The sequence below is a fragment of the Marmota monax genome, unplaced genomic scaffold (assembly GCF_021218885.2).
Source record: "Marmota monax isolate L192 unplaced genomic scaffold, Marmota_monax_Labrador192_F-V1.1 WCK01_AAM20220418_F8-fsc00092, whole genome shotgun sequence".
NCBI classification, from domain to species: domain Eukaryota; kingdom Metazoa; phylum Chordata; class Mammalia; order Rodentia; family Sciuridae; genus Marmota; species Marmota monax.
In genome coordinates, this window is record NW_026692583.1 from 2037591 (window position 1) to 2063007 (window position 25417).

Sequence of the window (25417 nt, forward strand, 5' to 3'; positions counted from 1 at the left end):
ATTATTCTCTTCTACCGGGAAAGAGGAGGAAGCCCGGGCCCCTTATCCATCAGTCACTGCAAACTCCTGGGCTTCCCCGACAGCTGTTGAGTCCTGCCTGGAGCTGCAAAACTTCTGGGTTGCCATGGTCCATGGGAGTGAAATGCTGGCCGCCCTCTGCTATCCAGCCCTGAGCGGGCTGCTGCAGAGTCCGCTCCAGTCCCTTTCAAAAGCTTTTTACAGGCGATCCCTGCAGGGAGGAGTGGGGACGGGACCTTAACCTGGGCTTCAGTCCAAGCAACTGGGGCGAATAAAAGAGGCTTTTCTCAAGCTAACGGAGCCAGCTCCGGGATTGTTTCAAAGGATTCTTAACCCCGGGTGTTTCCCGGGAGAGCAGGGATGGTTCTTCCTAAGCTTAATCGCTGCGGGCAGCTAGCTCCTTACAACTCGTTTCAAAGGATTTCCCACCCGGGTCCGGCGGGAAGGGGAGGGCGAACCAATGAATCAGCCCAGACGGCAGGCTGCTGTCAGGTCGCAATGGAGCTAACGGGGGTGACTTGCAAATTCTGGGGACGCTCGTAGAAAGCCGAGGACCGGCCGAAAGCCCGCGGCGCCCTGGACGCAGGCCTCTCGTCTTCGGCTCGCACCTGGCGGGGCACGCGGGCCGGGAGGGGACCCGGCGGCACCGGCGGGGGCAGCAGACAAAGGGGCGGGGGCGTGGGCGGCGGGGCTGGGAGGGGCCGTGCGGCGTCTCCAGGCGGCGGCGGCGGCGGCGGCGGCGGCGCGTCACGCTTTCCCCCGCCCCGACCAAGGAGCCGGGAGGCGGGAGGCGGGAGGCGGCGGCCACGGCGGCAGCGGCTGCTGCAGAGGTGCAGGTGGAGGCGACCAGCGGCGTCCGAGGCGGTGAGCGCGGCGCGCGGCCCTGTCCCTTCGCGTTCCCGGGTTCCCTCTGCGCCGCGGCGCCCTCTGGGGCCGCCCCGGAGGCCGCGCGGTGGCCGCCCGAGGGCGCCGCGCCGGGCCTTGCCTCGCTCCGCCCGCCTGGGACGCGGCCGGTTCGGCCTGCCCGCGCCGCTGCCCCGCGACCTCCGGCACTGCTCCGCCCGGGGCGGTGGGCGGCGGGCCCGGGAGGCCTCGGCCCGGCCCGACCTGTTGCCCTGGGCGCCGCCACCTGAGCCTTCCGTGGGGCCTGGCGCCCGACCGCCGGCTTTGTCTAGCTCCCGAGCGGCCGAGCTTCCCGGGGAGGCGCGGGGCTAGAGGGGGCCGCGTCCTGGGGGTCCCGCTGCCGGCCACCTGGACCTGCGGCCGCGCGGGCACCGGTGCGGGACCGCGACACCGGTCGGGGGTGATTTGGGAAGCAGAGGCTGGCGGCCCCCAGAATTTGGAGGTCCCGGTGCCGCAGAATTTTTGATTCCGGGGTGAAGCCCCGATCCTGCCGTCTTCCTGTGGCCTTTCCACCTGGCAGCAGCCGAGCACCACCCTCCGCCCTGCGCAGCCCCACCTCTGGGGCATGGCGAAATTACACATTAAGTCTGTAATCGGTGTAGATACCTGTTTTTAGCAAAACTTGGGCGCCAGTGACTGCTTTTAAGGAGGAGGGTGGAGAGATTCCGTGATGTGTTTTTGCTTGTGTGATTCAGCAGCCTTGCCTTCCTCTTTTAGGTTAGGACAGTGCCTGGCGGTCGGAGCTCTGTAAGTACCCGTGCTGTGGAGCCTGTTTTTATGGTTATCACTCGGGGGTTTTATTGCTGCTGTGATAGGAGAGCATTGTGTTTGGCTTTTAGGTTTAATGATACCTTCTGCAAAAATCCTCAGGTATGTAGCTCCTCAGCCCTGGGGCATTTTTCCCCCCTCTGGAAATAATAACAGTGAATATTTATTGAAGGCTTCTGTGGTCAGCCTCTGAGCAAGTCGTGTGTTTTTATCTCATGTAATCAGTCCAACGCAATGAGGTATTGTCGTCATCCCCATTTTACAAAGAGGGCACAGGAAGGTCAAGTAATTTGAGAGCCACTCATCTGAGGGATAAAGATTTGAACTCAGTTCTTCTGACTCCAGGTGCTTAGTTTTAAGTTAATATGGTGAATCTAGGGCCCAGAGCAAAGCCAGACTTTATTAAAGCAAAGGAAATGGGTGATTGCTTGGTTAAAGGCTTCTGCCTGGTGTGGATGTGGATGTGGGTGTGTGTGGTCCTGGGGATGGAACCTTGGGCCAGTCCTTCCTATACTACTGAGCTGTACTCCAGCCCTTGTTCCCAATTTTTGAGGTTGAGATAAAGCAGTTAAGTGGCCTTCCCATTACTCCCAGCTCTGGGGTGAAAACAGAAACTGGGTGGGACCTACAGTTATCTACTTGAATATCAGGATTTTGCCCATCCCTGTTCTTTCCTGTCATTTGCTAGAGCACAACTTAAGCCAATCAGGCTTCTGTCCTTAATGAATTTAGACTTTGATTTTTTAATTTATCTGAAAAGAAAATTCTTATACAGTGTCTAACATCAAGTCTGTCACATCCTGGGTGAAATGACTCAGTAATGTTTGGTTTTTGGCTCCCCCATGGGATCAAGAGTGCATGCTAGGTAAGCACTCTACCACCAAGCTACACCCCAAGCTAGCTCTTACTTTTTTAAGTGCTATTAGGATTTTAAGCCCAATGGATGGAATATAAGATGAATTGGTTCCTTTATATGCCATGCCTGCTGTTCTTTATTATTATTTAATTTTTAGTTTTTTCAATGGACACAATATATTTTACTTTTATGTGGTGCTGAGGATCGAACCCAGCGCCCCGCACATGCCAGGGGAGCGTGCTACGGCTTGAGCCAGCCCTGTTCCTTATTATTTACAGATGGATTTCTGGTCTTCCTAGAATCTGTATATCAAGGGCAAAAGATTGTACCTTGTCTTTCATCTCATGGGATCTTCTGCAGCATTCTGTAGAGTTCCATGTACTCAATAAATATTTATTATTTAGTTAATTGAAAATACGAGGTCCATAAATTTCAAGATTTTTGTTTTTGTTTGTTTTTAATTGATGTTGCTGGAGATTGAGCCCAGGATGCATACTAAAAACACCTTCTACCACTGAGCTACACCCCCCAAGATTGGTTTTATAGGAGTCAAAATGAAAGAGAGAAATAGAAGGTAGCATAGTAAAGGCACAGGAAAATGGTTTAATATTTGTTAATTGTATCAGAAAACTTTGTCTATATATTGTTAACTAAAGTGAGACTTTTCCACTCAGTACTGTCAACTTCTTTCCTCCTTGCCTTGTACAAATGAGGTGGGAGCTCCAGTTTGTTTTTCTCTGATGTGAATAGTCGACACGGGTGTGTATCAGCTGACAGGCCTATACTTCTCCTTTGTGGTATTTTTGAAGTGTGATATCCCCCCAAAGGCAGGTTATAGAGCTGGGCTGTAACTGTGGACTGTAATGAGGTCTCATTAGATATTCACACAAGATATTTATTGAGCTACCTACTGTGTGGCAGGTGTGATTCTCAGACTGTGTGCTAGTCACACAGTCTCTTGAATAAAACAGAAATGCCTCTTCTGTTGGAATTCCACTTAGAGGAGGTCCAGACAATGAAGAGTATGTTTTGCTAGAAAGTGATAAATGGTAAGGAAAAATAAGCTGGGGAAGAGGGAATGTGAAATTTGGGGGATAAGGGTTTGAGTTTTGGAAATTTTAGGTAGAGTGGCAAGAGATCTGAGAATGTGACTTTTGATCTAAAGGAAGTGAGGGAATGTCAATCCCAGAGGGAAGTGCATTCTAGGAAGAAGGAATAGCAAGTACAGGGGTCCTGAAAGGGCAGCTTGGGAGGGGAAGATAATTTAAGGCTTTATACAGGCTGTATATAGTCCTCAAAATGCATATTTATTTAAATGTTTAAAAATACTAAATAATTTTATGCTGTGTTAATGATTTTGAGGAATATTAAAGGTGGGGGCACTGAGGTTCCAAGAATTTTGCTAATTTTTCTGAAAGTTCACAGATAGTGAATATAGAGCTAGAAATCACAGCCCAGTTGATGTGCCTTTAAGCAGAGTACAGAATGCCTTGGCAATAGAACCAAGTGGGTGGCCAGCAGGCCAGCTCGGTACTTGATGTTCAGGCTTAGTATTGAGTATATTCTTATTTGTGTGCATCTGTTCAGGGTCTTTGGTGACCCCTGGATGGCCATGTAATGATACTTGCATACATAGGTTTTCCCCAGAATTGTGCTCCTGGCAGCACAGCCCTCCTTTAGTTTTAAACATTTCGTGGTACACACTGTGTTTTAGGGTAAACCTTTACGTAAGTCTTTTCCATCTTAATGGGGAAGCAATGTCAGTATTACCCTGGATTTGATTTTTTAGATAGCTCTTTAGGGAAGTTTTAAACTCCTACAGTATCTTCTATATCTTTAATATACATAGTGTATGTTTCCCATATAGTTGGAAACTCAAAAGAATCCATGTGCTTTAAATCACCATTGGAGTTACAGTGCAGTTTTAAGGGAAAACATACTGACTGATGGTACTCTAGAAGAATTTCAAGGAAGAATGAGCTCAGATTCCAATTGGGAACAGAAGGAGTTTTTTTTTTTGGTAGGTTGGCAGACTGCACTTAACCAACCTTGAATTTGGCGAGGACATCTGGGTTAATATCCTGGCCCTGGCACCAAATACCAAGGAATCTTGGCTACAATTAGTTGAGAGCTTTTTTTTAAATCTCCATCTGGCACTTGGAGAAGGATAGATTCCACTAGCACTAACTCAATGGGTGGGTCTGTTTTTTAATTGTTTATTGTGGTCCAGCTACAACATCTTAAAAGTATTCTTTGTGAAATCTTGGAAAAGAGGAAATAGTCATTCCCATTATGGAATCCCTATCGGGAAGCCTTTCCTGTGTCTCCATCCCTGGGGAAATAATGTATTCTCATCTGCCTCCTCTTAGGAATCCCCATGAGACCAAGATAGACATTTGCTGCTCTTATGTTTTATATAGGATGAAGTCCATTATGCTTAAGACTTGAATTAAATAATTTGATATTTGTGCTCTTTGCTTATATATCTGAGTATAGCTTGGAATAGATTTCATTTTAACTCTGCCCAGTTTTGACATTTAAAATTACAAAGTCCTGGATTTACAATATCTTTTTTGAAATTAAAGGACCTGGAGATCCAGATGTGCAGGATGTGCAAATCATTGATGCTTTTTGTTCTTTCTTTTTTGCTCTCTTTCTTTCTGGGTTCTTTTTTTTTTTTTTTTTAAGTGTTGGGGATGAACTATGTCCCCGCCCCTGAGGGAAGGCAGTTTTAATCAAACCCTCTCCCCATTCATTCTACAAATTCTTTCTTTTACTCAAGAATTGCACTGATATATTTGGCACATATTTCCCTCTCAGGGAAAATAAGCGATATTAGGGATGTTTTCCTAAAAATCTTTTTTTATTTTTTTAGTATTTTTTAAGTTGTAGTTGGATACAATATATTTATTTTTATGTGATGTCGAGGTTTGAACCCAGTGCCTCACATGCGAGAGGTGGGTGCTCTACCAATGAGCTACAGCCCCAGTCCCCTAAAACTCTCTTAATCAAGTCTTTTGCCTGCCTGCCTTCTCTCTCATACTGATTTACCCTATGTAAAGCCTTCTTACTGAAGATAGTCTGTTCTCAATACCTCAAGGCAGGAAGGAACCTATTTAGACTTTTCCTTCTGGACTAGAGAATAAATAAACTGTATAATCAGGGTAGTTTTTTTATAGCCTAAGTGAAAGCAAACTTTTATTACTAAATTTCTTTATAAATGGGTAACAAGAAAAAAGTGTGTCTTCATCACATGAAACCATATCACTAATTTCTGTTGTAAGGTGTGTATATCTTGCTTAGGTTGTTATACTGAGTATTTAGTATTAAAGTTTAGATCTTTTTTTTGTGGGGATGTTATTTGGGGAATTGAACCCAGGGACACTTTATTAATGAACTATATTCCTAGATTTAAAAAAAAAATTTTTTTGAGACAGGATCTCTTTTTCTTTTTCTTCCCCTCATCTAAGTTGCGGAGGCTGGCTTGAACTTGTGATCCTCCTGTCTCAGCCTCTCAAGTTGCTGGCTTTACAGGTGTACCAGCACAAGTTAAATTTAGAGAATGTTTTCCAGTGAAATTTTTCTTTTTTTTAGGTTCTCAGGTTAATATATACCAGTTTTACAGTGTTTTTATATATTTTGATAACATGTTCTCTTTTTTAAAAATATTTTTTAATGTTGATGGATGTTTTTATTTGTTTATATATTTTTAAAAAGTTTTTATTCTAATTTGTTATATATGACAGAAGAATGCATTACAATTCATATTACATATATAGAGCATAATTTTTCTCTGCTTGGATACAAAGTATATTCACACCATTCATGTCTTCTTCATACATGTACTTAGGGTAGTGATGTCCATCTCATTCCACCATTTTTTTTTTTTAACCCCCTTCCCCCCTTCCCTCCCTTATTCACTTATTTTTATGTGGTGCTGAGAATCAAACCCAGTGCCTCATACATACTAGGCAAGCTCTCTATTACCACAACCCCAGCCTCAACATGTTCTCTTCTTAAAACATGGATTCTGGGGCTGGGGTTTTGGCTTGGTGCTTGCCCAGCCAAAAGGCACTAGGTTCGATTCTTAGCACCACATATAAATGAGTAAATAAATAAACTAAAGGTCTACTGACAACTTAAAATAAAACTCAAAAAACCATATGGGTTATTTGCATAAATTATAAAACATACACATGTACCTAAACACTGAAAAAGCAATTATCCATTGCTTTTTTTTAATGCTTAGAGAAAATAATTTCAATATTTGAAAGTATACCCTTCCAGACTTTTTTGGCTCAGTGGTAGAGTGCTTGCTTTGCACATGTGAGGCACTGGGTTTGCCCCTCAGCACCACATAAAAATAAATAAATAAAGATATTGTATTCATCTACAATTAAAAAAATATTTTAAAAAATAAACAAGGCTGGGATTTTGGCTCAGTGGCAGAGCACTTGCCTCAAAAGTATGAGCACTGGGTTTGATCCTCAGCACCACATAAAAATAAATAAAAATAAAGGTATTGTGTCCATCTACAACTTAAAAAAAATAAAGTTCATTCTGGATCTGTATGTATTTTTCTGTTTTCTTTTTTTGGGGGTCCTGGGGTTGAACCCAAGGGTGTTCTACCACTGAGCTACATCCAGCCCTTTTTATTTTGTGACAGTTTTGCTAAGTTGCTCAGGCTGGCCTCAAACTTGTGATCTTTGAGCCTCAGCCTCTTGAGTAGCTGGGATTACAGGTGTGTGCCATTGTACCTGGCCTTTTTTTGAGATGGGGTGTTGCTCTGTTGTCCAGGCTGGCCTTGAATTCCTGGGCTCAAGAGTTCTTCCTGTCTTAGCCCCCTGAGACACTGGGGACTACAGGTACATACTACTGTGCCTGGCTTTTTTTTTTAAAAACATGGGGTCTTGTGCATGTTGGTTAAGCACTCTACCATTGAACCTTTATTAAAAAAAAAAAAAAAAAAAAAAGCTTTAATGAGATATAATTCACATACCATACAGTTTATCCATTTATTTATTTAAAAATTTTTAAAAAAGATTTAGACATAATACCTTTATTTATTTTTATGTGGTGCTGAGGATCACTTGTGCTCCACAAGTACTCAACTACTGAGCTACAACCCCAGCCTCAGTTTATCTATTTAAACTATATAAAATTCAGTGATTTTAAGTGTGTGTGTGCTGGGGATTGAACCTAGGGCTTTGTGCATGCTAAGTACATGCCCTACCTTCAGCTACATCCCCAGCCCTATTATTTTGTTTATAGTCATCCTAGTAAGTGTGAAGTTTGATACCTAGTTGTGATTTTGATTTGCATTTCTCTGATGACTCTAATGACTTATTGGCCATTTTGATAATTCCCCCCCCCCTTTTTTTTTTTTTGGTACTGGGGTACTCAGCCACTGAGCCACATCCCCAGCCCTATTTTATATTTTATTTAGAGACAGGGTCTCACTGTGTTGCTTCGCATCTTGCAGTTGCTAAGACTGACTTTGAACTCAAGATTCTGTCTCAGCCTCCTGACCGTGCGCCACTGTGCCTGGCCATTTTGATAACTTCTTTGGAAATGTATACCAATTATTATTTATTTTTTTATAGACACCATGCCTTTATTCATTTTTATGTGGTGCTGGGGATTGAATCCAGTGCTTCACATGTGCTAGGCAAGTGCTCTACCATTGAGCCACAACCCCGCCCTGTTTCTTTTTTTTTTTTTTTTTTGCTTTCAAAGTATTAAGTATAAACGTGTAGGACAATAATATGTTACCATTTGGGATTAAAAAAATTACTAAAGAATATCAGTTGTCTTTTAATTCATATAGTCATCAGATATCTATTGAGCAACTTCTACAAGGAGGCACTTACTCATACTTTGAGTGTACCAAATTGAAAACAGGCACACACCCTGCTCTCGAGGAACCAGCTGTTAACAGAGGTGGGGTTAAGAAGAAGAATTTAGCCTGTATATGGCTCTGTATATGGAAGATTTTGTATAACTGCTTAACCTTTTGGAGCTCAGGTTCTTCATCCATAAATTAGAGCTGATGGGTGCGTCCTTGGGTTGTGGAGATTAAATGAATTAATGTATATACAACTCAGTGAATATTAAAACTTTTCTTTTCTCTCTTGCTTGTCATCCTTGTGTCGTCTTCTTTTTTTTTTTTTTTAGAGAATTTTTTTTTTTTAAATATTTATTTTTTAGTTATCGGCGGCGAACACAACATCTTTTTTTGTACATGGTGCTGAGGATCGAACCCGGGCCTCAAGCATGCCAGGCGAGCGCGCTACCGCTTGAGCCACATCCCCAGCCCCCCTTGTGTCTTCTTGATCTCCTGTTGGGAAAGGAAGTTAAGCTACTAAGTTTTATTCTTTCATTTAAATCAGAATGGGGAAGATTACTTTTCCTGGCTTGGAAGATTAAAACCTTTCTTCCCGCCATATTTTGGAAAGTTAATTTGAGTGAATTGTCTTGCTATTACTGAAGGACACTTTAAAAAAAATTATTTATTTTTAGTTGTAGATGGACACAATACTTTTATTTATTTATTTTTATGTGGTGCTGAGAATCGAACCCAGGTCCTTGCATGTGCTAGGCAAGCACTGTACCACTGATCCACAGCCCCAGACCCTGAAGGACATATATATTTTTAATATCTTTATTTTTTTTTATATTTATATGGTGCTGAGGATCGAACCTGATTCCTCATGCATGCTAAGTGAGCACTCTACCACTGAGCCACAACCCCAGCCCCAAGGACATATTTTATTTATTTATTTATTGTGAGAGAGAGTGAGAGAGAAAGAGAATTTTTTAATATTTATTTTTTAGCTTTTGGCAGACACAACATTTTAAAAAAATATTTATTTATTTATTTTTCTAGTTGTAGTTGGACAGAATACCTTTATTCCATTCATTTATTTTTATGTGGTGCTGAGGATTGAACCCAGGTCCCCGCGCATGCTAGGCGAGTGCTCTGCCACTGAGCCACAATCCCAGCCCCAGACACAACATTTTTGTTTGTATGTGGTGCTGAGGATCGAACCTGGGCTGCACACATGCCAGGTGAGTGCGCTACCGCTTGAGCCACATCCCCAGCCCCCCAAGTACATATTTTCAATGAGCAGTTGCCAGCAAATAACTTGTAATTTATTAGGAGTCAAACATTCAGCATGGAAAAGCAGCTCCTGCTCCTCATGACAGAACTTGTGCTTTGCCAACTTTCAAGTCCTTTTGCATTGTCAGTTTTATTTCCCACAATTTAATTATGTGAGTTTTTTCTTTCTAAAGTGTGATGGAACATGTCAGGTGTCTGTATGGAAGTTTACATAGGCCTGGCATGGTGGCAAATGCCTGTAGTTGCAATGACTGGGGAGGCTGAGGCAGGAGGATCTCAAGTTTGAATTAATGTACATACAACTCAGTGAATATTAGAACTTTTCTCTCTTGCCTGTCATCCCTTGTGTCTTCTTGCCAAAGGGGGGGAAAGAAAGAATGGTGAGTGCTGGCTGGGGTTGTGGCTCAATGGTAGAGCACGTCCCTTGCATGAGTGAGGCACCGGCTTTGATCCCCTGCACCACATAAAACTAAATAAAAACAAAATGAAGGTATTGTATCCATTTACAACTAAAAGTTAAAAAAAAAAAAAGTGAGAATAACCAACATTGAAGGTGGGTTTCAAAATAGATGAAATCAATTCTTGGTTCCTACTGACAGTTTCTGAACCACCATCCTAGATGTTTTCTCATGGATTAGTGAGTGTTTAATAGATTGATCTCTTGAAACAGCCAGGTGCTCTATGGTATTGTGAAAGTGGAAATGTGGTTGTTTTTTCCATTGGATGTCAAGACCTACAGCAGCTATTAAGTTTGTTCATTTGCAAAGTAAGAACAAGAAAGCTTTTATAAAAGAATAAACCCCAATAAGAAAGTCCCTGGTTCTTCTGTGAGTTGTCTGTGTCCTTTCCTTGTTCAGAACAAATAGTTGGAAAGCCTCCACTTCTAAGTATGGGCCATGTCTGGCTGTGGCGGGGCAGCACCAATATGCCTTCTTTTATTCCTTTGCGGGACTGGAAAGGGAAGCCAGTTTTCGTGCTTTGAGAGTGACTCTTTGGCTGCTGTTTGTAACAGATGAGAAACTTCTGTTCGTCAGCATGCTTTTGGGTAAGGAGTCTTTCTTCTGGAGATGGGGGTTTTAGTCCTAGACTGTTAGATAACTGTGACCTTGCCAAGTGATCTCACTTTCAGAATCAGTTTCCTCAGTGGTAAAATGAGGAAGTTGAACTAGATTGCCAAGTTCTCTTTTGATTCCAACATTTTATATGCTATATTAAGCACATTAGTATAATTGACTGCTGCTGACCTATTAAGTAAGTTCTTCTGGGAGATAATAACCAGGCCTGGTAATTTCTGTCCCTTTTAAGATCTATCTCTAAGTTAGTGATATGCATATCAGAGTTTCAGAGTCACAGGACTTTTGTAGAATGTTGTGTAAATGAGCAAAATAGCTCAAATTATTCAGCTGTTTCTTTAAAAAAAATTCCTTTGCAGATGGAAGAACTTTGGAATACTGCTTATTTTTGTGTAAGTCATAGGAAATATGAAATACATCCTCACTCGAACAGAGTTGTACACAGACATTCATAATTGCAGGCAGTTGCATCATAGCAGAGAGTTCTATCTTTAAAAAACATTGTCTAATGTCTCAGCGCTCTGCTGGGGTTGGTTTTCAACTCTCTCCCCCTCCTTTTTTGAACCACTCTGGGTACAACTTGTACCCTATACTATGTCATGCACACTTTAAGTTCTAAAAACATAATTTTTCAAAGGATTATGCCTACTTCTGGTTTTGATAGAAGGATGTTGTAAAACTGTTTATCATCAGTGTCTATTGTCAGATTAACAAACACTTAATGTTGACAGGTTGATTTTCTAAGTTGCTCTGTAAGGAGACTATCAGTTAGAAATTGGAAGTAAAACCCCCTTGCAAATTTTTTGAATGGATTCACTTAAAGTTCTGACCCTTACTGGCTTGGTTGATCCCTTAATTCTAAACAAACTCCACATTGATTTTTTCAAACAGTACATTGTTTACTTATCTTTCATTTTTTGTACTTTTATCCTTGCTAGAGATAAGCGCATGCTTTTTTAACCTGTTAATTTTAAAGCTGTGTGAGTCTATAGCCTTTTTCAAAATTTCATGTTATGCATGAAATATACTTAAATACTTATGTAAGCAACTCTGTGAAACTAGATCTAGTGGTCCTACTTCATTAAGGTGACAGAGGCTGAAGACCCAGAGTGGGCTGGGCATGTAACTCAGTCGTGAAGCGCTTGCCTTGCATGTAGAGGCTCTTCTTCAATCCCCAGCACCAGACAGACACACCTAGAGCCGTGGCTGCTGGGATCATGCTAATTTTTTTTTTGCTATTGGGGATTAAACCCAGAGCAACCACTGAGGAACATCCTTAGTTCCTTGTTATTTTAAATTTTGAGTGAGTCTCGCTAAGTTGCTAAGGCTGGTCTTGAACCTGCAATCCTCAGCCTCCCGAGTCACTGAGATTATAGGTGTGTGCCAGCTCATACTAACTTTTTTTGACTCTGCTATTTCAGTGACTGCTTTGCTTATGAGTCCATGGTGATAACAGCAAAGGTATCCATGACATGTGACAGGACACTCCGAGGGGTTACACAAAGGCTGGAGATGACTGATGAAGTATCAGTGTCTATGAATAGTCTTGACAGTGGAATACAGAAGGACAGACTGTTGAGTAAACATTTCAGTAACCTACCCTGTGAAAGGCATGCTGATCACAAGTTAATAAGGATATCCCCCTCAAGACAATGAGTACCGTGTTCCTGAGGCTAGCTGTAAGTGCTCTGACACCTGGCTCTTCAGAGTTGGCCCAAGTGAATGTGGTAAAGATAGGGTTAATCCAGGGGGAGCTAGTGGAACTGGGTGGAAGTATGGGCATGGGACACATGGTTAAGTTGGTGAGATTTTTTCCATTGGGAAAAAAGTTAATATGAGTAGGAGTGTTTTGCCATTATTGAAGGGCACATTTTTAATGAACAGTTGTCAGAAGAACTTGTAATTTTATGAGGAGTTAAATATTCAGCATGGAAAAGCAACTTGTGCTCTTGGAGATACAGCTAGGCCTAGTAATTTCAGTTCCTTTTAAGGGACTTAGTTAAAATGGTAATCTTACCATTTTAGTTTTCTATGCATCTCCATGTCTCCTTTTCCCTCCTGTTATTTTGTGCCATGATTTAGAATAATATCTGATATGTATAAATTTAGCACTATACAACATAGTTACCAGCTCTGGCTTCAGCTTGTGGGTTAACTGTAAATTTATCAAAATTGGCTAAAGGATGGGCTGGGGATGTGGCTCAAGCGGTAGTGCGTTCGCCTGGCATGTGTACGGCCCGGGTTCGATCCTCAGCACCACATACAAACTAAGATGTTGTGTCCGCCCAGAACTAAAAAATAAATATTAAAATTCTCTCTCTCTCTCTCTCTCTTAAAAAAAAAAAAAAAATTGGCTAAAGGAGCCGATGCAGTGATGCATGCCTGTAATCCCAGGAACTGAGGCCTGCTTCAAAAACTTAGTATGACCCTGTCTCAGAATAAAAATTATAATAAAGGACTGGGGATGTGGCTCAGTGGTAGAGTGCCCCTGAATTCAACCCTTCCCCCCAAGAAACAACCAAACAAAAGCAAAACAAAAAAGTGGTTGAAGGATAACTTGTTCAACCTTGCAACTTCCCATCCTTATAGCATTCTCTTGCCAGGTGGTCTTTGGTGGTCCTCTTCAAACTAGACCAAGAACTTGCTATTTTCACTTCGTATAAAAAGTTAAATAGTGAACAGTGGTTTTCTTTTTTTCTTTCCTTTTTTAAAAAATTTTTGCATTACAATTCTTAATATACCATTATACCATAATTTATCATATCTCTGATTATATATAAGGTATGTTGACACAACAGTGGTTTTCTTAATTTCATTTTTCACTTTGTGTAGGAGTTCTGGTTCATTTTTTCAAGTCTTAGCTCCGTGACTATATACTTAGAAATTTTAGACCTTGCTATGTCAGTATTTCATGATGTTTATTAACAACATCATTGTACCCAGATTCTCTGAAATTGTTCAGCTTTCTGTGTTTCCTGAACCACCTAGAGAGGCTGCTTCACCTGTCAGGCATGCTCCTGTGGGAGAGCCACTCCGGGGAGGTGGCTTCTCTCTACTTTGGGACGTGGTTTTCTTTCCCTCCTTGGGTGTGCTTGTTTCTGACGGGGCTGTAACTTTCCTTTGTGATATTCTTGCTAGAGATGCAGGGATAAAGAAATGGGGCAGTTTGCAGTGTCCCTTTGTCCCACAGTGGTAGATGCAACCTCAATCCTTCATGCAGCCTCCTGGATGTTGCTGAAGCCAGAGCGCTCTGTGCTCAGTGTCATGACTTTTCTCTAGCTGGGCTTACTCACTGTGACACTGACTAGAAGCAGTGGCTCTATAGTGGCCCCAGGCCCTAACCTGCCTTTGGTGACATCACACACGATCTCCCTTGTTTTAGGGGCAGGCTTCTGAGAGGTCAGAGCAAAGATGTGCTAAGATGGCTTTACGTCGTCACCTGCCATCCGTTCTCACTGGCTGATCACTTGGAAGCATTCTCCAGATCCTCCAGAGTGGGTGCTCCCGCCTCTACATTTCTGCCTTTACCTTCTGGCTCATAGGATTACTGTTGTGGCAGACACTCTGCTCAGTCACACAGTGTTACCATGTCATTTGGCTACTCTTACTTACGTGTTCACTGCACGGGGAGTGTTCTGTATCTTCATTTGGAAGACTAACAAGTTTCCAGATGTTAAATAGAAATTGGGACAATGAAGCAGTTATACTGATGGCACAAGCCTATAATTCAGCTATTTGGGAGGCTGACATGGGGGGGGGATTGTGAATTTGAGGCCAGCCTGGGTAGTTAATCAAGACCCTGTCTCAAAGGGCTGCGGATGTAGCTCAGTGGTAGAGTGTTTGCCTGGCTTAGGGGAGGCCCTGGGTTCAGTTCCAGTTCAAAACAAGTAGTTACACTCCCTGGCCCCTGGATCTTACATTTTACTTGTTTATTTATTATTATTATTATTATTAGGTACCAGATATTGAACCCAAGGATAGTTAACCACTAAGCCCCATCCCCAGCTCTTTTTATTTATTTATTTTGAGATGGGTCTTGCTAAGTTGCTTAGGGCCTCCTGAAGTTGCTGAGGCTGATCTCTAACTAACTTGTGATCCTCCTGCTGCAACCTCCGGAGTCTCTGGGATTACAGGCGTGCGCCATCCTGCCTGGCTGGATCTTACATTTTAAATGATAGCTGGTAGACTATTTCTAAATCAAAGGCAACTTACCGAAGTTTGGGGGGTGTGGATACCACATTAGTGAGAGGTAAATAATTGGCCCTGCAGCCACATCCTTCACACCTTCCCCTGTAGACCCCAAGCCTGTCTTTTCCACATATTCTCACGCGCGTGGTTTCCTGCACTCAGAAAGATAGACACAGCCAAGCAGGATTTGGCCTCAGTGTGGTAGTGCTCATTCTGCTCCTGGTACTTGAGGTGCTGCCTCCTGGTGCATTAAATTAAAAAATTTTTTTTTTTTTAAGTTGTAGATAGACAGAATGGCGTTTCACGCATGCTAGGCGAGCACTCTACCACTGAGCCCCAGCATTACATTTTTCATCTATAACTTGGTCTCTGTTTTGCCTTGAGTTTTGTGTGGGTGTGTTTTCAGACTGTTAGTGCTGAGCTCTCAGTTTCACTGGGCAGTGCCTTGTGCTGTTTGCAGGGCTTCTTATTCATTGTGTGCCACCTGTCAAACAGAGACATCAGAGTTCCTCCTATTATGAGTACCTTTCCCCCCATTTTTAATCCTAAGAACAATTATTCATGTTTTATATATTTGAGAGTTTTCATTCCTCTGCCCTTTCCCTCACGTGTATGTATAATGGTGTGTGAAAGACAAATGTCACATCCCCAAGGGGACTTGGACTGGTTGGCATTGCTGTTATTGATGCCAAGAGGGGAACTGCTTTTATTTTCTGCTTTAAATGTATATTCTAGAGGTTGGGTATGGCTTAGTGGTAGAGTGCCTGCCTGGGTTGGATCCCCAGTACTGGGGAGACACACACACACAATTTTCTAGGTCTTTGTTGTACAATTCAGTGGACCACAAGCCTCATGAATCTTTTGAGTATTTGAAATGTGGTGAGTCCAAATTGAGATGTGCTGTAAGTATGAAATACACAGTAGATTTTTTTAATTCTTTAGTTGTAGGTGGACATAATATTTTTATTTTTTTTAATATGGTGCTGAGAATTGAACCCAGTGCCTCACACATGCTAGGCAAGTACTCTACCACTGAGCCACAACCCAGTCCCTACACAGTAAAAAGAATGTAAATTATTGTTAATTTATATTGATTACATTTGAAATAATAGATTAGGTTAAATAACATTATTAAAATTAATTTCACCTGTTTCTTTTTTTTGGGGGGGTACTGGGGATTGAACTCAGGGGCACTCAACCACTGAGCTACATCCTCAGCCCTTTTTTTTTTAATATTTACTTTTTAGTTTTAGGTGGACTCAATATCTCTCCATTTTTTATATTTATGTGGTGCTGAGGATCGAACCCAGAGCCCCACGCATGCCAGGCAAGCACTCTACCCCTGAGCCACAACCCCAGCTTTCCCCAGCCCTTTTTTGTATTTTATTTAGAGACAGTCTCACTGAGTTGCTCAGCCCCTTCACCGTTGCTGAGGCTGGCTTTTGAACTCATGATCCTCCTCTTAGCCTCCTGAGCTTCTGGAATTACAAGCGTGTGTCACCATGTCTGGCTCACCTGTTTCTTTTTAATTTTTAAAAATATTGTTGTTAAATGAGTAATTTTGAATCTTCTGTCTCACATTATACTTCTCCCATCCAAGTATCAACCAGACTCAATCCTGCTTTGCTTCTGAGATTGGGGAGATCAAGTACATTCAAGGTGGAATGGCTATAGACTCATGTTATATTTCTATTGGACAGTGCTCTAGAAAGTATAGCAATGTCAACAAATGTAATCATGGAATCTGAGACTTAACTTTTTTTTTTTTAGGCACTGAGTATTGAATCCAGGGCCTCATGCATGCTGGACTAGTGCTTTACCACTAAGCTATATCCCCAACCCTTTTTAAATTTTATTGTGAGATAATTTCTCACTATTTTTCCTTGATTGGTCTTGAGCTTCTAATCCTCCTGGCTTAGCCTCCTGAGTGTCTGGCATTACAGGCATGCACCTCTGTGCCTGATTGAGACTGACAGTTCTTTTGGAGGTAGTAATTGAACAGTTTGCTTATAGTTTCATTGGCCTACTTTTTAAAAGAGGCTTCAGGTTTGGGAAACCCTGTAATGCTGCTGTCTTTATCAGGTGCTCAGTGGGTTAGGTTCCTTTACTTGAAAATTGCAACATTTGGCATCATTTTGAGTTCTTATTTATTTATTTATTTTAAATATTTATTTTGTAGTTTTTGGCAGACACAACATCTTTGTTTGTATGTGGTGCTGAGGATCGAACCCGGGCCGCACGCGTACCAGGTGAGCGCGCTACCACTTGAGCCACATCCCCAGCCCCTTGAGTTCTTATTTAGATGCTGAATCAGTTTAGAACCTTTTCGAACTCTTCCCGTGGTCTAAATACTCTCTTTTTGGCTCTTGTCTTATATGCCAAGACAAGTCACATCTCATCGCTGGCCACAGGCACTTAGTCATAGCATGATATGCAAACAGGAGAGCCTGTGATTCATCTCTCAACAACAGAAAACTGCGCAGTGGCCGAGCAGTCCAGAGAAGGAAGAGAGCAGCAGTCCAGAGAAGGAAGAGAGCGGCAGGAAGGGTAGTCAGAAGAGACTGAGGCTGTGGGCTGTGTCTCCTTGTATTCTTTAGTCATTTCCTGTGTCCCCTTGAAAACCTTGCATGGGGATGTTCTGCATGGGGCAGCAGAGGATGGGACTTGGTCACCCACGTGGAAGATAGGCCTGACTGTGTTTCCTATCTGCTGGCCCTAGGTCCACTCAGCTAGGAGAGGAGATGTTTTAAAATTGGCCCCAAGCAGACTACAGGCTTATTTGTTTATGTTTCTTTATCTTTATGTAGTGCTGAGGATAGAACCCAGGGCCTCACCCATACTAGGGGAGCACTCTACCACTGAGCCACAACCCCAGCCCTTAGATTAGATTAGATTTTGATAGTTGGCTGTTAAGTTGAAATACTTGACCTTCCTTTGTTCAGGAATTGAAGAAAATATGACAGTGTCTGTCAGTTTTGACTTTCCTGTATATACACAGAACTATGACTGTGAATCAGACAGAAGAAAAAACTAACTTGCCTTTAGTGGAAACCAGTCACTTTGGAATCCTACCCAGTATGGTGTGTTTTCAGTGGCTTGAGACAGCAGCTCAGATTACACTGCAGCTCCTGTGTTGGGGGCAGGGGACAGCAAGTGACACAGCATCCAACAGACACTTACATAACCATGACTTCAGCGGACAGGATTAAGCTGTGAATGAACCTCCCAAGCCCAGTGAGATGATATTAGAACACAGCATTTCAATTTTTCTCTCAAGTTTGACTAGAAAATCAGCACCAGGATCGTCTTTTTCTCAAACTAGACCCCCATTGCTCTCAGAACTTTCCCTGGTTCATGGCGTATCCTCTTGTAGAAGAAGGGCGCTCTCAGTGCAGCAATTTCTAGGTAAGTCACTGAACCTGTCTGGTGCTCAATTTCCTTTAGGTTGTCCAGTAGGGCCGAGTTGAAACCTGGGGCTTCCAGGTGCAGCGTTCTGGAAACATGGTGTTAAACTCCCTCTCCTGGCAGGTTAAATTCATTGCAAATCCTTCAACTCTCCTCTGCTTTCTACAGGATTTCAAGATTTAGTGTTTTCATTTTGCTGAGGAGAAGTAGAACCCTCCACAAAGGTCTGAGCTGATGTGCAGAAGTGTGATTTGCCCAGGGCAGGGCAGGGTCCTACCTGTGCTCTGGATGGCCTTAATCAGATTTGGGTTCCTCCATTGGTGGCTGGTTATTTTTACTTTGGCAAAGTTAGAGCCACAGTCGCTTTCACTTTTGGATCCCTTCCCTTTCACTTTCTGGTTAGTAGAATCACACAAGATGAAGTTAGAAGCTGATCTTGATGGATTGATATCCTCAGGCTGTAAATGAGAACCCTCTGGTCTGGAAACAGGTTAAATGAATTTAAGATCATCAGCTGGGACAAAATGCAGATGTCTCATTTTCCAGGCTAGCTGTCTTTTTTTTTTTTTAACTTTTTTTTTTAAATCCATGATTAAAAAAGTAGATAAGAAATCAGATAAGAAAAAAAAATGAAGAAAAAAATTAGGGAAGAATTAAGAAGAATGCTGTTTGTTTTGAGCAGAACTTAGTCCTCCTTGCTTGTTTTTGTGACCTACTTGTTCTGAGGAGCCTCCTCTTTACGTAAATTTCTTAAAACTTTTCTAAGGGTGTCATGGGTCCAGTAGAATGTAAGAGTTTGGATTTTACTAAAGTATGTATCATCTATAATTAAAAAACCTCTTAATTGTGGAAAGTTTCAGACGTGCAGAAGTAGAGAAAATAACACCATCCGCAACTTGTATTTGGTCTATCATCAGTCTGTCTTAATATTTTAGTGCATGATAATCAAACTCCCATGTTTTTCAAATGTATTTTGCTATTGCCAGTAAAATGTCTTTTTGCTTTTAGGAAAATTGAGTACTTTGATTTATTATTCATACTATTATGCTTTTTGTGGTATGAAACAATTCTATCTCTGAGGATTTTGAGGATGCTTATCCTAAAAATTAATGTCTTTGAGTCGTATACTTAGGATGATCTGAAAGCTCTAACCGAAGTGCTCTTTACCACTGTATTAGGTAAGATGAGCAAGGTGCTATAACAAATAGCCCCACTAATTTTAGTAACTTGAACTGATAAGCTTATTTTTAGTTCTGGGACAGACCAAGAGAAATGGGGATGATGATTCAGAGCTGTAGACCTCCCATCCTAGGATCCTGCCATCCTCAGCACTTGCTTGCTGGATGCTGGGAGAGTCTCATTAAGCCACTGGGAGGAAGAGGTGTGGGGGCTTGCCTGTGGGCGTGGGCTGGGCCTAGATGTAGCATAGTGCTCATGCTGCTTGTGAGTTTCTCATTCTGTTGGGGCGGGTCTGAACTGCCACAGGAACAGAAGGAACCACAGGCCTGGGTGCCTGCTTTGCCATGATATGTTTGCATCCTGGGTGGAGAGGTCCTTACCATACCTCCCTGAGGAAGCCATTGTATAGTGGCCCAGAAATTATCATATTTTTTTCCTCCTTATGAAATTAATTTTATCTGTTCATTAAATAAAATTCAAGACCCAAGAAAACACCAAGGTACAAACACTACAAATAGTCCCATCAACTGGAGATAATTATTAGTAACCCTTAGTTCCTTACAACTGAAGATTTTTTTCTTTCTGTACTAGGGCTTGAATCCAGTGGCATTCTACCACTGAGCAATATCCCTAGCTCTTTTCATTTTTTATATTTTTGTGGTACTGGAGATTGAACCCCGGGTGCTCTATCACTTAGGGTGCTCTATCACTTAGACTACCATTCACAGTCCTTTTTTAATTTTTTTGGTACTGTTGAATGAACTCAGGGATGCTTAAAGTCTGAGCTACATCACCAGCACACCCTCCCCCCCCTTTTTTGAAGCAGGGTCTTCCTAGGTTGCTGAGGCTGGCCTTGAACTTGGGATTCTCCTACCTTAGCCCCAAAGTCACTGGGATTATAGGCGTGTGCCATTGTGTCCAATTTATACATTAAAAAAATTTTTTTAAGTTATAGGTGGACACAATGTATTTTATATGGTGCTGAGGATTGAACCCAGTGCCTTACACATGCTAGGCAAGCACTCTACCTCTGAGCCCCAGACTGTTGATGGATCTTTATTTATTTATATGTGGTTCTGAGAATTGAACCCAGTGCTTCACACATGCCAGGCCAAGTGCTCTAGCTACAACCCCAGCCCAATTGACAAATCTTAATCCTCATTTTTCATGGTAAGTAGAGTAAACTATTGGTGGTGGTGAATTAGTGCTCTGTTAGAGTGGTAGGGTCAGGACAACATTTTAAGTTTATAGTTTAGTTTACTCAGTTTTCAGAATTGTTCAATAAGCTTAGTTTTCTAAGAGGGAAAGAAAAAGTGTTGAAGCTGAACCAAAATAGCAGCTTGCAAACTCGAAGCCTCCCTGCTGGGGTTCTGGGTGCTGAGCAGACTCCTAGGTGCCTGCGCTTTTCTCTGCTCACCTGCTCAGCAGTGGAGATGATGGTGGTAGGATAAAGTCCTGGAAGAAGGTTCATTGCTTGGGTCGGCAGCTCCAGGTTCAGGGGTACAGATCCTCGGGTTCCTCTTTAAAGTGAAGAGTAGCTTGTATGTGGACTATCATCAGAATTCCTGTTTGTGAGGTCATCAACATGAGGTCACAGCCAGGTGGTTCAAAACGTTGCCCAGCTTCTGCCAGGGTGTGATCTGAGGCTGGTCCAATTCCACAGACACCATGAGGTACCACTTTGACTCAGTGCTAGACTTGTGTTGTCTTTCTGCAGCTTCTGTATGTAAAAAGTAGATGTGGATGCCAGGTCGTCTGTCTTTTACTGAAAGAGATTGTGTAATTGTAAGAAAATCATTGTGCTCAGGTAGGATTTTTAAAAGCAGAAAATTTTAGTTGAATAGCAAAGTGTTTTTACTATGTGAATGAGTCTGTGGGTAGTTGGTACTGTATTTGCTTAGTAATTTTCAATCACTTGTCACTGAAATAATGACATTTTTAGTTCTGTGAAAATGTATCTGACAGTGCCAGGCAATGACCATTTGAAGTTAAGAGATTTGGTTATCAGTAGTATAAATTATTTTTGACCCAAAGACCTAAATTCTGATACATCACATTGAAAAGTTGCCAGCATTTTATTTTGATTTGCTTTGTTGTTTGTACCTATTTCAGTTGGACTTGGAAGAAAAGGTATTGGTTCATAAGCTACTCAGAAGGCTCGTATCTGAGGATTAAGGCATACTTTTTTTTTTTTTTTAAGGGTTTTTCGGTCTCTTTTGTGGTACTGGAATGGAACCCAGGGCCTTGTGCATGCCAGACTGGCGCTTTGCCACCCAGCCCCACTCCAGCCCTCAGCATGTGCCCTCAGGGGGGAGAACAGAATGACTCCACTTTTGAGTTCCCACAGCCTTTTCGAGGTCTCCGGTGGAAGGATGGCATTGAGCGGATCAGAACTGGTAGCAAGTATGATCCAAGGGGAGCAGTCCCAGAGGGTCCCGAAGTGGTTGTTTCCTGGGGCAGCAGTAACCCTGATTACCCTTTGTGCTTTGCAGGAGGTGTCAGGTGGACACTGGCTTTACCTCCAAACTTTGGGACTCATTAGTAGAGTTGTGTTTCTGACTTTTTTCCTTCAGGGTCCAGGTTACTAACCCATTCTTCTCTGCTACAAGAAATACTTTCTTTATTGAAATGTTTTGAATATTCTTACGTTTATGTTTTTTTCTGCACACTAGGAATGGAACCAGGGCCTCGCACATGCCAGGCGAGCCTCTGCCATGAGCTACACCACAGCCCTATTCTCAGTTCAGGAGACAGGTCATAGGGGATTGCTTATTAAAAAGTGCAAATACAGTAAGCAGACCCACTATGTTTTGAGAAGGCCATGGTCTTGAACTGTATATCCAGCCTCTGAAAATTTGTTGAGAACAGAAGACAGAGTTTTATGTAATTTCCTCTTCAGATATGTGCAGTGAGAGGAGAGTAGGAGCCTGGGTTCTTAGAAATGGTCATGGCTAGCCTTAAGGCTGCTCACCGTACTGGCATTTTCCTCCCTGTTTGAGGCATCTCGGAGGCTGGTGGTGGTGGGTATGCAGGCTGTGGAGTCTGCCTGGACCTTGGAGGAGGGTCTCCAGACCTGACTTCTTAGAGGGTGGAACTTGTCTTTTTGTTGGGTGGAGTGGTAGCTTCTCTTCCTGGAATCCCAGCTTCATGGAAAGCTGACGCATTTATAAAGTATGCTTCTTTTTTGGAACTACCCCAGAGGGTAGGCCTTCTAAGGTTATTTGCTTCTCTCAGATAAGTGTCTTGTCTCTTTGCCACTGTTATTTAGGTCAGATCTGAGTTAAATCACAAGCTTGGGATATTAATCTAGTTCTAAAATTTTGCTTACGTCAGGCCTGGCTTTGTGTCTTAAAATAGACCTGTGGTCATGAAGGAAAAAACAAAACAAACCATTCCTCCAGTTTTGATGTTTGGCAGCTCTGCTTCCTTCTTTGGGGTAGAAGTGTGACCCTTTAGTGAGATGGGAGGGGAAGGGAGAGGAGGGGCAGGAACTGAGCTCTGCTACCTGGTCCTAGTGGGTGCTCCGCAGGTCTTCTCCCTGCCTCTCCCCTCTGAGAGTGTACAGGAGAATAATAGCTATTTCTAACTGTTTAGAAGTGATCCAAGTTCTAAAGATAAACATTTTACAAATAGTTCTTGGCTTGAAAAAATAGCTGTAATCATGCCATCAATCAGTGGTGTGAATTGGGGTGATGTATAGGTGTATGTTGCAATATTATTGTTTGGAGATTGAGATTATAAAGCAGTGTGATGACTTAAAAATAGAAGTTTTTTCATATGGAGAGGTGTTATTCATTTATCGTAGTAATAACGGTCATTAAAATTTAGAACTCCCATAATTGGGCTGTGAGTCTGGAATATATTCTTGCAAGGTAGTTGCACAACCTTATATTTTGAGGTATTTTGATTCAGATTTTGGAAACAGCTTGTAGTGCTTTTCAGCCAGGTCCAGTCAAGAGCAGTGAGAGATTGAGCTGGTCACTGCCATCTGGGGTCACTTTACGGGTGATTCTGGCACAGTACTATCAAATAGAACTTTCTGCCACGATGGAGATTGTCCTGTGTGTGGCATTAGAGGTGTCACCTGCTTGCATGTGTAAACTAGTGGCTGCATGTGTAACTAGTGGCTGCCCTGTTGGGCAGTGCAGATATAGGATATTGGGGTCTTAGTCTGGCTGATAGATTAGGGTGAACAGTTTATGTATGGAAAGATAACAGAAGTTATCAAGGAAAGGTAAATTGTAGCATATCTGGTCCCTGCGCTGTGCTCTGAAGGTATAAAAGGCTGAGGTTTGTCTTCTGTGCTCAGTGGTCTCTAATCTTTATGGCATGTTGTTGCTCAGGACTTTTCTTCCCTGAAATTTAAGACCTGCCCTGGCAGCCCCCAGCTGCTACCTGTGCCTGTGGTTGGATTGAACCTGGGACTCACTTGGCATGCCACTGGAAGATGGCTGCTGACTTTTAGTTTCAATCTGGGCAGGTTGACAAGGGAAGGTTGAGATGACTGAAGTGTAGTGAAGTAAGATAGAGCTTAAGTCAACTCTGGGTGGCTCTCATTTGGTACAGTAGGCTCTTAAAGAAGGTTTTTCATTTGAAGTGTAAGGCAAGCACAATTGATCATAGTTTCTTCAATGGATCTCTTTAGAGTCTCCTTTCAATTTACCTTTTTAACTTGGTTTCTTACAGGAATCTCTTGATGTTAGTGCAACTGAGCTTATTAATTTACATGCTTTATGAATTTCCACTTTCTTCTGGTGTCTCTTTTCTGAAACTTTCCTCTGTGTGTGTAATTGGAGATTGAACCAGAAGGTATTCTTCTACTGAGCTATATCCCTTTTTAAAACTTTTTTCTTGCTAAATTGCTGGGGCTGGGCTCAAACTTGTGATCCTCCTGCCACAGCCTCCTGAGCTGCTTGGTATATAGGTGTGCACCACCTTGCCTAGCTCCTCTGCCTTTCTAAAAATCCTAATTGCCATCCCCTGTACAATGCTATGCACTTTCAGTCCCAGTCCAGGTGTAGATCCGGCCTTGTAGTTTGATATTTCTCATAAGTTGTGTTGTCTTAGTTATTTGTTTACATCATAAATTCCTTGTGCTTTTGTCTGTCTCATATATATATTATATATATTTATTTTAATGCTATCTGTAGTGAGCAACAAGTAAAATTTAAAAAGAAATACGAAGTGCACCTCAGCTGGTTTGTAGGGTCATTTAAACAGTTGAGACTGTCTTTTTATTCATTTTATTTAGTAAGCATTGTTTATAAAGTACTGTGGGAAATACAAAGGTGGTCAAAGTACAGTTTCTTCCAAGGGATTGATAGTCTGGTGGAATCTGTAGACCACAGCAACATCTAAGTGAGGTAGGTGCTATGAACAACATCGACCCTCAGGACTGGGAACGGGAGGATGAGCAGTGGAGAGGATTGGTGTGGATTTTGCAGAGCGGGGGAGTCTGCCCTGGAGGAGGGTTCACAGCTAGAAAGAACAAGGAGGCGGAGGGGATCCCTGAGACAAAAGCTCCAAGGATGGGGAGCTGAAAGGCTACCATAGAGGGTCTGCAGAGTCAGGCATGTGGTGATTCACACCATGAAACTGAGGAAAGATTATTTCTTCTTTTTTTCCTTTCTTTTTAATAAATTGGGTAATATTTCTTGAAGGATATCCAGTGTCATCTTTTATTTATTTGTGGTGCTGGGAATCAAACCCAGGGTCTTGTACATGCTACTTCAAGGGCTCAGCCAAGAGCTACAGCCCCAGCCCCTCAGATGACTTCTTCATCAGTAATTTAGCAGTGATTCTCAGGCTAGCACTGAAATCATCAGAAGGGCTTGTTAAAATTCATGAAGCTGGGCCCACCCTGTGGTTTGTTTCAGTGGTGTGGGGCTTTCATTCCTGATAAGTCCT

At 42.4% G+C, this 25417-nt stretch overlaps 2 protein-coding genes across 19 annotated transcripts in view; one reads left to right on the forward strand and one right to left on the reverse strand.

Moving 5' to 3' along the window:
- Positions 1-506: 506 nt before the first annotated feature.
- LOC124093534 (basic salivary proline-rich protein 2-like) lies at positions 507-1488 on the reverse strand. Its single transcript, XM_046445985.1, has 2 exons — positions 1276-1488; positions 507-1229 (listed from the first exon to the last, which is right to left on the reverse strand). Exons 1-2 carry the CDS (start codon positions 1486-1488, stop codon positions 507-509), a joined length of 936 nt encoding a protein of 311 aa, XP_046301941.1.
- Positions 775-25417, forward strand: part of Clip1 (CAP-Gly domain containing linker protein 1) — a 128389-nt gene continuing 103746 nt past the window's right edge. For 6 of the 18 annotated variants that reach the window (XM_058579824.1, XM_058579822.1, XM_058579835.1 and 3 more), the window contains exons 1-3: positions 795-882; positions 1639-1668; positions 17106-17175. The gene's annotated coding sequence lies outside the window, so the exon portion shown is untranslated. Of the gene's footprint in view, positions 883-1638; positions 1669-9892; positions 10711-17105; positions 17176-17895; positions 18332-25417 lie in introns of those variants that run through there. The other 12 variants (XM_046446097.2, XM_046446098.2, XM_058579834.1 and 9 more) reach the window with 9 other exon arrangements.

Excerpts from the sequence above, each read along its gene's own strand:
- LOC124093534 (XM_046445985.1), bottom strand. The coding sequence starts at position 1,488 with ATGCCCCAGAGGTGGGGCTGCGCAGGGCGGAGGGTGGTGCTCGGCTGC. Across the intron at positions 1,230-1,275 it reads CGGTGCCCGCGCGGCCGCAG|CCCCGCGCCTCCCCGGGAAG; the intron begins GTCCAGGTGGCC and ends GGCCCCCTCTAG.